Source organism: Xiphophorus hellerii, chromosome 6 (assembly GCF_003331165.1).
Source record: "Xiphophorus hellerii strain 12219 chromosome 6, Xiphophorus_hellerii-4.1, whole genome shotgun sequence".
Taxonomy (NCBI): Eukaryota; Metazoa; Chordata; class Actinopteri; order Cyprinodontiformes; family Poeciliidae; genus Xiphophorus; species Xiphophorus hellerii.
In genome coordinates, this window is record NC_045677.1 from 24,009,228 (window position 1) to 24,022,245 (window position 13,018).

Sequence of the window (13,018 nt, forward strand, 5' to 3'; positions counted from 1 at the left end):
TATTTTACACTTTCGGCCATTTTTAAAAACGGTATCTGAAAAATCTGAAGGCCTTCTGTCATTTTGACAGATTTCAGTTCACACACCTGACCACTTGGTGGGGATGTGCAGACATCTTCATTTTCATTGTGGAGGTAACTAAAAAATAAGATTCACATAGGAGTATCTGAGCATTATCTCCTTTCTGGACACTGGAACTATCTCATGCATCTCACTATCCAGCATCTGACAGTGTTGGAGACTTTGGAGTGTGTGTAACCATTAAAAATCACAAACCGGTGCAGCTGAACCACTGGTACAGAAGGAGCACATACTGCGGAATCAGAAAACCCTTAATTCAGGCAATCTTGCAAACTTCTGATCACTTAAGTTGGAGAAATGTTCCCTGATTTCAAAGCTTTGGCTGTAGTGGTGGTTGTAATTCCAGGCTCCGATGTGGCAGCAGAGCACATATTCAGTTGTTATGATGATTTTATGGGAGTTTTTCTTCTAAACATTGAGGCTCTGATGCATCCCAACATAAAACATCCAATTTAATTATTCAAAAATTATCAAAAAAATTGAGAATAAGTTTTAGTTAAAAGGCATCATATTCCTCCATGTGAACCTTTCCTGGTCATCTTAACCCTCTTAAAAACTCCTTCACTGTGGGCGTGCCGTGGTGGCGTAGTGGTTGGCGCTACCCATATTTGGAGGCCTTGAGTCCTCAACGCGGCCGTCGCGGGTTCGACTCCCGGACCCAACGATATTTGCCGCATGTCTTCCCCCCTCTTCTTCCCCGTTTCCTGTCGGCCCACTGTCATATAAGGGACACTAGAGCCCACAAAAGACCCCCTGGAGGGGTAAAAAAACCCCCAAAAAACCTTCTTCACTGCATCCTTGATACTTTGTCGTCATTTTTTTAGTTTCCCAGGTAGTTTAATCATTTTCTGTCCAATATATCCCACAGCCCTCCTTCACATGGGTCCAAACTACCTCAGCTTTCCGTCTACAACTTTGTCTCCACCTCAGGCTGTCCCTCTGCTGAACACTGAACCAAATCTGTCCTGACACACAGTAGAACAGATCCTCTCCTCTGAGGCCATAATTACTGAAATAAATGGCTGTGGTTTATTTAGCAGAAATGCTTCTTCGGTTATGACCAGAATGTGACTTAGAAAGTCTCTCTAAGGCCTTATAGTGGCAGCATTTTGTCCATCATTTTCTCATTCAAGTGAACTGTGGTTGGGTGTTTGCTGCCACATTTTGAAAAGGATAAAACAGTAAATGTACCTTCCAGGATCCTGGTGAGGATGTAGAGTTGGTCCACTGTTGTTCCTGAACCTGACCATTGGGCAGACTCTCCACTCTAGTAATAGATCTCACCAGGCAGGCTAAGTAGTGTGATTCCCCTTCTACGTGGGCTCCCCCCATTCTGACAATAAAGGGGAACTGCCCCCAGTGTCTACATGATGCAGCAGAAGTGTGTCATTTAGCAACCCTACAAAGCACAGACCCTTAAAGGGGACCCATTATTTATGCAAAATTAACATTTTGTACTTTTTTATACTTTTGTTTGAGTCTCTACTGCTTCTAAAAACAACTCAAGCGCTTTTAAAAGGCAATTAGACGCAGGCAAATCTGTTGTTTGGTCTGGAAAAAGAGCAGTTTAAAAACCTCCCAATAAAGTCACAATGTACCATTTCCTAGCAACCCAAGCAGAGCTCCAGCACGTTTGGTCAGCTGGTTTTACTGCTGTATGTGCACTACAATGGCTGCTGGAAAAGTGTTTTGTTGTTGACTTACCATCTAGAAACCACTTGTTGCATTCTTGTTGGTTGTGCAGGAGGCTCTATTAATGCTTTTCAATGATGTGTTCTTTTATAATTGTGCATCTGTTTGCAGCCGTTTTCATGTACGAATGTAAACGTTGAGTTGGAGGCTTGGCCAGCAGCAGCTTATTTGGATTTAAAATAACGAGGCCCTAAAACAGGTACCCTTCAACTTCTTCCAGGAAGTAATTTTTTGCTTGTTTTATATCAAATGGAGGTATTAAGCCATTGTTCAATCTTCTATTGACGCTTAACAGGATACGCTAAAGCAATTCCAAAACCCAGATTTTTTCCCCCCTTTTTATTTATTCAATATTTATCAGCATTAGTAAAGAAGACGATCTCTTTTGGTAATCAACAAGAGATTGCTGACAGGATTCTTTCTGTGACCGTCTGAACAGAGGCTATTATTGCTACTAAAACACATTGTTTCATAAGTCCAGAAAATGGGTTGAAGAGTACTCTGAGTGTCCCCACAGAGAGAAGATTACAAACAGCTCACACAGCCTCGTTTTTAATAAATGTAGTGCTGCTTTAGTCCACTTTTGTCAGCCTGTTCAGCCACGTAGGCAAGCAGACGAGTTCACTGGAACTCATTTTCTAGCCGGGACACATTTCTGGATCCTTTTACTCAACTGAATGGCACTTAGTGGTATTAAGCCTAGATCCATTTAAACACCCTCTCCACCACTTTTCACTTCAAGCTGCAGGAGATATTTGACTGCAACACATTTTGCTACAGGTTACGCAGTTCCCAGAGTAATTATAAGTATCGAATAACAACTAAATTCAGTCTCCATTGAGTCATAATGTAAGTCTAATGTAATTTGTGACCTGCAGCTCCGGATCGAGTGTACAAACATCGCTTCGGCTTTTAGCGGGGCAGATGGCACAAAGAAATTAGTTGGGCCTAAAGATGGCAGCTGGAGACAGCAGCAGGAGCAAAGCTGGCGGCGGCCACATCTATTAGGATCATTTACAAGGATGGAGGAAAACTCTCCAGAAATATCTTCATGGAGAATAAAATGGACAATAGCATTCACTGAGTTAGAGCTAAAATCTTGCAGCTAAGTTGAAAGGGGAGGGGTGGAGCAGCTGCAATGCTTTTAAAGGCAGAAAGCGCTTTGAGCTCATGGAGGGCTCAGCAGGGGATCGCCGCCCTGCTTGCCGGCTCATCCCGTTTTCTCTGTCTGTCAGAGAATGCACTGACATGCAGAGAGGGAGGCATCAAACGGGGATGAATGGAGGAGGAGGGCAAGAGGGCAAAATCCTGAAAGAAAGTTGTTGGGGGATAATAACTTAGGAGTAAAGAAAGAAACAAAAAGTGGACATAAACAGGTTGCTCCACTCTGCAAGTGGTCAGAGGAGAGTCAGGGCAGCTCACGGGAGCTTTTGGCCCACTTTGTCAGAGGCTTGCTGGCTTGAACTTTCAATGAAAGACAGTCAGTCATTTGAACCTCCACTCGACTGTGACATTTAGCTGGGACTGCTGCGCCTGGCTCGGTTTCAAAGAGAGAAAGAGGCTTTCAAAAAAACAGTGGTACTCGTGGAAGGTTTTAAACCTCTATTGTGGTTTTTGGTCACTTGAGCTAAAATATCTATTAGATTTCTTAGCATTTTGCATACATTCATGTTTGATATAATAATATTCCAATATGAATTGGAATATTATTGAGAAATTTACTAAGTGAAACACATATAGATGTTTTATTTTTTTTATTACATTTTTTTGTATATATGTTCTGTATACTTGTTGTTGTGCAGGAGGGTCTACTAATGTTTTTAAAAGATTTATGCATCTGTTTTCAGCCATTTTTCAGTGCTAGTGTAAATGCTGATTTGGGGGATATATACATATATATATATATATATATATATATATATATATATATATATATATATATATACACAAAGAGCATTTGTCTCTGCTCTTGACCGAACTAGTTTTTAACATATCTCATATGTTTTCTGCATATTTAAAGTCCAGTAGAAGCTCGTCAGATTGTTTTTTTTTCCTCCAAATTTTCTCTTTCAGAACCAAAAAATTCAAATATATCACCATATTTACAACAACAAATGTTAGGATTTAATGTTATAATTTGATTAATACTTGAGTTTGATGTTTTGTATGTGCTGTCATCACTTTTCAGCAATTTTTTACTCTTTGCTGCCTTTTGTGTTCTGCTTTTTCACATATTTCTTGACTTCATGTAGTGAAAGGTTTTGGGAGGAATCTGGAGGTGAAATAGGGGCCAAGTATTTAAACATTTAACTGGGTATCAGTCCAAACTGTGCTTTAAAGTCAGAACAGTGTATTTTTTATTTTACCAGGTGATTTTCAACAACGACCTGGCCAAGAAGGATGAAATATTACACAGTTTATTCATCACAAATGAGGGGAATTCAGTTGAATTGAGGAGGTTCAGCACATGCAGTGAGTTGAAGTAATCCAGGTTAGATTACTGATACTGCTGCAGAGCAGAGTTATTTTACAAGGATGGTAATGCGTTGTGGCTTTGGTATGGTTAACAAATCCCATGAAAGAAAAACAACCATCTTAGCCTGTTCCTCAAATCCTTTCCCACTTCCCAATTGCTCTCATCCCTAAGCCTATTTGTTCTTACTCACCATGGAAATCTTTCCCAGAGAGAAATCGGGTCACGTTATTTTGTTTTCCTTTGTGTTTGGCATTCGGCAAACATCACTGCTACTATAAAAGGACTGCCATTGTTGGGGAGTTTTTTCTTATGTGAATTTTGTGAATGCTTATGCTAATAACAGTTGTGTAAGCTTGTATTTAAATTTAGCATTAAATTTTTTTTAGCAAAAGATGTTCCTGCAGGAAAATGAAACAGCATGTTGATTATATGTAGTTCCATAATTGTTCAGGGATTTTTTTGTGTAGAGAATTATTTGCTGAATGTGTACAGTTCAATAGTTCAGTATTTTTACATGGTTCCAGATGCCCACAGAGGCAATCATGACACTTTAGAAAACAAGCAAGTCCAATTCTTATCCAGTTATTTAAAGAATCCAGTTTGAGCCAAATTAAATTGACATACAGTCAGATTCGTAGGGCGTAGGGCGTGGCGCGACCCATGTTTGGAGGCCTTGAGTCCTCGACGGAGACGGCGCGGGTTCGACTCCCGGACCCGGCGACATTTGCCGCATGTCTTCCTCCCCTCTCCTTCCCCGTTTCCTGTCAGCCTACTTTCATATAAGGGACACTAGAGCCCACAAAAAGATGGAGGGATAAAAAAATACAACCCCCCCCCCCAAAAAACATACAGTCGGATTCATACTCAATACTCAATACGGCCTAAAACTACTAACCGAGACGTTCAATTTTAGTTTAGCTTTCATTTCGGTTGGTAAATATTTAACAATGGTCAACAGCCAAAAATTGTCTGGGGCTTTTCAACTGTTTTAGGATAGTTTTGATATGCTGAATCTAAAAATCACGTTGGTTTTGCTCAATCAGGTCAATTTTCTGAACTATGGATGCAACGAGCATCAAAATGCACAAATTGTTCTGACATATGGATCAGTTCCCTGAGAATCTGGGATTAATGAGTGATGAGCAGCGGGAGAGAGACTCCATCAGGACATAAGAGAAATGGAGAACTATTCACAATAAAGACGTAATGTTCAATTTACATGTACTTACCCTTATCAGTGTTTATTATTAAATTTACAGAAATACAAGTACAATACAAATATTAGTTTGTAACATGTAATTAATACTCTGTGAGAAAACATGTTTCTTTTTTAGATGAGAAATATTAACGGAAATGAACAGATAACGTCACAAAAATGTTATAGATTTAGTCAGAAGATCGGATTTCTCTAAATCAAATTAGAGTAAAAACCTGACCTGATTGAGAAAAATGGATGTCATTTTTGGATTTAACTGTGCAAAATAGACCTAATTCAGTTGAGAAAACATAGACAACTTCCAAAAAAAATTTTTTTGTAACCCAGTGTAATTATCTGTCAGTTGCTTTGAAAATTTGCAGCAATCCCTCCTGATTAAGCTGATAACTGTAGATGAGAAGCTTCCCTTTTTTAGGAAGAATGTGCCTCTGTAGCTGTTCCAGTCTGAAACCATCTGGGCATTAAAAATACATGAAGGAAGCAGAAATATAGACGCACTAATAAGGAGGGCTTTTTATAGGAAACAAAGCCAAAGAGTACACAAATATAATGCAGCAAAATCTTAGTTAATGGCCGTGTCCAGAAAAAAACACTATTCTAATTGCAGAAGCAGTGGGCCAGGTGCATCTTCTGTGTAGAGAAAAAGTAGAGATGTTGCGCATGGGTAACGGCAGCAATAACTATAAATGATGTATAAATTGAGTGTGAGGAGAAAAAATAGAGTGAGGGAAAAAATGGCCATCATATCCTCCAGCAAGCTAAGCTTATATTGGTTCATAACTACAAATATATCCCAAGTGCCTGAGCTTTAAGCTTTGTCACAAAGGAAACCTTTAAGCCGAATCCTAAAAACAGGTGGTGTTTGTTCTTCACGGACAAAAACTGGCAGCTGGTTCTTCTAAAAGAGCCTGATAACTGAAAGAACTGCCTCCTATTCTGCGTGTGTTCATCTGTTTATGTCTTTAAAGGCACTGATAAGACAAAAGTCTCATGTAAGCATACATTTTGTTGCCAATATTTAAAAAAGGATACATTTTTGCTTGAATATATATGTAGATCCATTGTTGGAGATTTAAAGTGACGCAGTTTAAAATCTCTCAAAAACAAATACTTACATTTCCAATGTAAGTTTGGGTCTTGTACACAAGGTCTGAATAAAAAATTATATTTTCATCAATTCATTTTAAAAATATGGTACACCTGTGATCGGATTCAGAAAAGTTTTTAACTTCATGAACCAGCACAAATATGCCACTCGGTATTGTTTTAAACATGCCAAACCCATAGAGGGCAGTGCAGCACAAAACTGAACCCTGTCAGCCAATCAGATTGCTTCAAAACAACCAAAGCTTCCTGTTGGGATCAGATTAGATGAGGTTTATTGTCCTCCAGGGGGCAATTTTCTTTGCAGACAGCAGGACAACCACAGATAAATGCATAACAAAGAGAAAAAGAGCAATAATAAAAACACACCACAACATCCGTACAGCACATTGAACAGTTATGTACAGTTTGTTTAGGCTCATCTCAAATTAATAATGAGATCGACACGAACAGGGATAAATGAACATTTATACATTTATCTATCCACGAGCTGAAGACAACAACCTGTAATGGCGATGGGTTGTTGAATTAAACACGGCACCATGAGGTTAATTTGTGTGAACTGATATATAGGTTTAATTACATTTAAGTAGTGTATTAGAATATAAAGTAAATCAAACAGAAGACGATGTCTGTTGGAAATAATTTTCAAAGCATGTGGGTGAACGTATTGACGAATTATTTGTCCCGGACTATAATTGTCGAGATCCTATATCTGAATTGTTCCATCTACAGACGCAAAAACAAAATTTTCTCAAATCTTCACTTTGGATTGAGTTTTTATAAATCACTTTTGGTGAGATTGAATAGATTTTTTTGTCTGGATAAAAGGCCAAAATGCATAAAAACATATTTGTTGGCCTTTAAAAGATATGGTCATTGCATAAATACACTCACCTTCTGCTTAATTAGGTTCACACAATGCCAGATTGGATTGGACCGCCTGTTGTTTTCAGAAAGTCCTTATTTCTCTGTGGTGTAAATTCAACAAGGTTTCTGACACATTCATCAGACATTTTGGTCCACATTTACATGAAGGCATCACATTAGATGAAGCATCTAAACCCAAATGTGTTTAGTTGGATTAAAACCTGGTGACTGTGGATGCCATTAGGATACAGGAAACCAAAATGTCAGGTTCAGGAAACCAGTTTGAGATGACTAGAGTTTTGTGACTTGGTGCATTATCCTGATAAAGATAACCATCAGAAAACTGGATTATTGTTGATGACCATCAGCTAAACTTGGGTAGAACCTCAAGGTAAATCAAAAAATATTCTCCACAGCATCATAGCACCACCACCATCCTGAACAGTACATCCCAGTCAGAATCAATCAATTCTTTCACATAAACCAGATAAATTTTTCAACAAAACTGAATGTTTCCGCTGAACAGAGATTCATTAAACCAACCAGTGTTTTCCCAACTGTTGTTGTCCAACTCTGGTGAGGCTGTGCAGCCTCAGTTTCCTGTTCTTAGCTGCCATAGCCCATCTGCTTCAAGGTTTGACATGTGCATTCAGGGATGGTATTCTGCATACCTTGGTCATAACGAATGGTTAGTTGATGCCTTTCTGTCGTCCTGAATTAGTCCGCCTGCCTGACCTCTTAACATCAGCAAAGCATTTTCGTCCACATGACTTCAGTAAAACCAGGAAGACGGTTGTGCATGAAAATCCTAGGAAATCATCAGCTTCTGAAATACTCAGACCAGATTCAGAGCCGCTTAAATCCTCCTCATTCTGATGCTCAGTTGGTTTGAACCTCTGAGACGCCTAAAAGCATTGAACTGATTTGCTATTAGTGTTAACAAGCAATTGAAGAGGTTTATGTACCTAATAAACTGGCTGGTGATTGAGTGTATAAATACTTCCAGGTTAAAGTCCTGATTATGATCGCTTCTCTGGCATTCAGAGGAGAGAAAAAGTACTTCAGATGCACGTTGTGTGAGTATAGCATTTATCGTAGGTGGTATTCTCCCCATTCTGAAATGTTGGAGCTTAATAAAAAACTTTTTGGCATTTTTTGAGGTGGAGCTAGTCATCAAAACATGTCTTTAAGTCAGGGACTTAAATCGGCCAAAATTGGGAAACCAAAAGTACTCATGAGCCAAAAAATAATAATTAATAGAAATCTTAAAATGAAATAAAACAATTCAAGTTGTCTGATTTGTTTTTGTAGAAAATGGATGTTATTCATTGTAGATCCAAAACTTTAAAATTATTTTGCTAATTCTTTGTATTAAAATTTAGTTTTCACATTTTTTTGCACTTGATTGAACAAATTTACTCCGCAAGACAAAGATTTGAATCGGTTTAGCCAAATTCAATAGATTAGATAAAAGCTAACTTAGGTGCAGCAAAGTCAACTTTTCACTAAAAGTTGCTACATAGACGTGGCTCTGCTTATTATAAAAGAGACAAATACTTTATGTTGTAGATGACGTAAAAAGTTTGCATCTGGCCAAATTTGTATCATTCTTGATTTGCAGTTGGGGGGCCGCACAAAATCACTCCAATGGCCACAAATAGCCCTGGGGCCTCACTTTTGACAACCCATCCGGATTATAAATGTCCCTACATATGAGGATGGTTATGGGACATGTTTGTTTTAAATGCTGTGCAATTTGCTGATTAATTAAAGTTTATTATTAGCTTCTACTGTATTTTAATCCTGTGAAGGGGATGAGAACTGCTGCTCTTTATAACAGATAAAGATAGAAGCTTAAGCTGCATGAGAGCAATTTTAATCATGCAATGCCGTGTCATTAGCATCACTTATCGCCTGCGCTAATCAGTAAATTTGGCTCCCTGCGACAAACTTCTTCAAGATAAAACTCAACTTAAATCGTCTTCATAGGGAGACAGTGGGGAAGGATTAATAATCCATTAATTATTTTTAGTTTAATTTTCTTCACATTATAAACTGAAGGACTTTTGCCTGCATGTTGAAAATCCTACTTTTAAGTTGAAAATGTCCAACCTTTTAACCACTGAGCAAAGGGGAAAATTTGTTTCTGTTTTAATTTATTAAAAAAAAAAAAAAGTAAAGCTAGTATTTGAATCTTACTAGTAGGGCGACATGAGGAACATCTAATATCCTATATATATATAATCTTTTTTGCTATATCATACACAATATATATTGGCAATATTTTTAGCTATTTTAAACTACATAACATAAAATGGCAGTGTTGTACTCTATTCAATTGAACAATTCATGTTTTTTTTATTTGAGTACAAAACCAGAATAAATTTTAATATTTTATTGTGACCGCACGGATGTTTTCACTAATTAAATTACTATCACTGTCTTTTTCTGTGGTCAACACCAGACGTTTAATAAACAAGACCATAAAAGCAAAAAATAAAAATCATACACGAAGAAAGAATCCATGAGGAAAAATAAAACATTTGAAACTAAAGTGATAAAATTAAAAAAATCTAAACTTTTCTTAAAAAGAAAAGTTTAAATAGTGACTTTAAAACCGACTGACCCAGAACAAGCCACAGGTATCGGAGCTTCTCTAAACTATTTACAAATGCTGGGAATTTTGAACAATAAACCACAGAAAGTGCCCAGTTCATGTAATGTCTGCAACACACCTGTAAACAACAGTTTTATCACAGGTATTAGAACACCTCAAAACCATTTAAATAACCAATGCTTTTTGTGTGCCTGATTTTAAACATACACCACACAAAGTGGTAACAAAGGAAATGATGCTAAGTTATAAAATGGTGCTGTAACTCCCCTAAATAAGTCTCATCTAGGCAAAAGGTTCATGGGTTTCCAGAGATTCTGTGCCAAAAACACAAACCTGTGCATCTCTTCTTATACGGTCATCCATAAACCATACAAGTCTGAATTTGTGAGATAAGTTTGTAGTACTGCTAACATTTGTTGCAATAGTTTTACAACACGTTTTTAGTTTCTAGTTCATCGGACTCCTCTTCAGTTACCGTGTCACCTGAAACTTTTTTTTATTGAAGTCTATACACGGACAGCATGTTGGGCAGAAAATTTTCAGGCAGTGATGCATCAAATAAACAACACTTGCATTAGTGAATTTGATGAAGAAAGCTAATTTAACCCTTTTAGGCACAAAGGTGTCACTGATGACACATTTTTACAAGCCAGCTTTGCGGTACCGTAACTGTGCTCCTTTGCGCTACCTGAAAAATTCCATTGGTTTCTGAAAGGGGAGATGTTGCGCGTTACAGCCAATGTTGGGTTATTACAGTAATTTCACTCCCACCATTGCAGAGAGCATGTTTTACTTTAGTTTAATCTGATGAAACACTCTTTTAATAGACAGTAAATTGTAAATAACTGCTGAAAGTTCCAGTTGTTGTGGAGAAAAGGGCAAATATATTTACTCACAGGACATTTAAAGGACTTCGTACAATTAAAATAAGCAAAAATACACAGGTGGAGATTTTAAACTTTGGAAGGCTACTGTAGTTATTTCTGAAGCTGCTGTCTTTTGGATTCTGGATCAGTCTTTTTTTTTGTAAGTTCTCTGTGTGAACATCAGTGGCTTTTAGAAGCTAAGTGCTTCTCCAGCACTTTTAAGCTACATTAAAAACATATCGAGCATGTTGCTGTATAGATTGCTGTGCTGTGCCACAAAACTCCTTATTTTTTTCTGATTTCATTGATGATTTATTATTGTTTTCGCTTCCAGGGCTGACTGGCTGCTGCTGTAGATGCATTCTGATTATACATGGATTGTGAAATTGATTTGTGCTGGGGGGAATCTGATTGCACGTAAAGGCAGTGATCAGAACTCCTGTTTGTTTTCACCTTTTCTTCCTTCTTACCTTCTTTTTTGCATAAATGCTGACAGCGTTCTCTCTCTCGCAGCCCTGCGAATGGAGAGGCGCGTGAAGAGATGTACTCGTACGTGGACCAGCTGCCGGTGTCTGAGATCATCCATCAGGTAAGAGGAGGTGCAAACAAGCGGGGGTCGGGTCACTCAAACCCACACACGTCGAGGAGGCATCATGCGTTGGCAGGCTGGTTTTTTTTCCGCAGCACGTTGGGTTTTTTTTTCTTCTTTTTTTCTCTTATTTGAAGTGTGCCAACTCTTGACCTTAACTTGGACACAGAGCAGAAAAGTTACGTGCAACATCCGCCAACAGATGTCTTTGTGTCGTCTCCATGGCGACGGCTGGAAGTGTGAAATGCGGCCTCCGCGTGGAGGGCGGCCACCGTGAAATCCAGCAGAACGGCTGGGCGGGATTGCGGGGAAGAATTGCGCATTCACCTCATTCCCAAATGGATTGGGACTTTCAGTCGGGTCGACCTTCACAAATGAACACCTCTTCCTCCTCAATCCATCTTTTGAACGCACACACTGCATTCAGAGCAGCTGGCCTTTGGTCCTGTATCACCCTTGTGAGATTTTCCATTATGAGGCCATTAAAAATACAATTTCTGCTCTCCCACTTCAGAAACGTAAAGAAGCAGCATTAATCTTCAGCAGAGGCAAGTCAACAGCTGACACAGTTGGTGTTTGCTCACATGTCTCGTTTGAAATACAGAGCAAATATGGTATTATTGCCAAGCACATATGCTTTTCATAGGTTTATATTGCTAAACACAAATACATCAGCTTCTACAGCTCTGGAAAAATTAAGAGACCTCTTAAAATGATCAGTTTCTCTGATTTTACTATTTATAGGTATATGTTTGAGTAAAATGAACATTGTTCTTTTATTCTATGAACTACTGGCAGCATGTCTCTGATATTCCAAGCACAAATTCTTTATTTATTTGCAGAAAATGAGAAATGGTCAAAATAATGAAAAGATGCAGAGCTTTCAGACCTCAAATAATGCCAAAAAACAAGTTCATATTCACTTAGAAACAACAATGCTAATGTTTTAACTCAGGAAGAGTTCAGAAATCAATATTTGGTGGAATGACCATGAGGTTTTCAACGGGGTTCAGTGCAGTGGGCTCTTAGGTTTTACCGAGCTGTATATCATTCTCTCCTGGATCAGATCAACCTAAAATTATGTTTGATTGTCCTGGTAGGATTTTTCTGAGCCTTGCTGCTTTCTTAAATGTGAGGTCAGCTAAAGCATCCAGTGAGTTTTCAAAATGCATTTGAACAAAGGTATCAGCCAGGAGAAGAGTTTCAAAAACTGCACCTCCTATTTGCAGTTCTGTGTTGACAGATTAAGCCGACTGTGGATTTATTTTGTTGAACAAATGTAAAATGCACCTTGGGAAACTGAAATACTTGACATGCTATTGTCTGGTGTTTTCAAGGCAGTCAGTCCAGGAGCTACATTTAATGTCCTTGATTGGCTGTATCCTCTGGCAGAAACAAGGAAGACCATCGATGTTAGCTTCTTCTTTAGTGCTAAGATGGTTTCCACTGTGCGGTCTGATGCATAATAAGGTATATTTGGTGTTTGAACTTATTAAAATAGTCAGTT

General features: G+C 38.3%; 1 protein-coding gene across 2 annotated transcripts in view; it reads left to right on the forward strand.

Moving 5' to 3' along the window:
* pigk (phosphatidylinositol glycan anchor biosynthesis, class K) overlaps positions 1 to 13,018 on the forward strand; it is an 86,397-nt gene that overhangs the window by 12,698 nt on the left and 60,681 nt on the right. For both annotated transcript variants that reach the window (XM_032564976.1, XM_032564974.1), the window contains exon 10: positions 11,436 to 11,511. In XM_032564976.1, the coding sequence (XP_032420867.1) occupies positions 11,436 to 11,511 (76 nt within the window). The remainder of the gene's footprint in view (positions 1 to 11,435; positions 11,512 to 13,018) is intronic.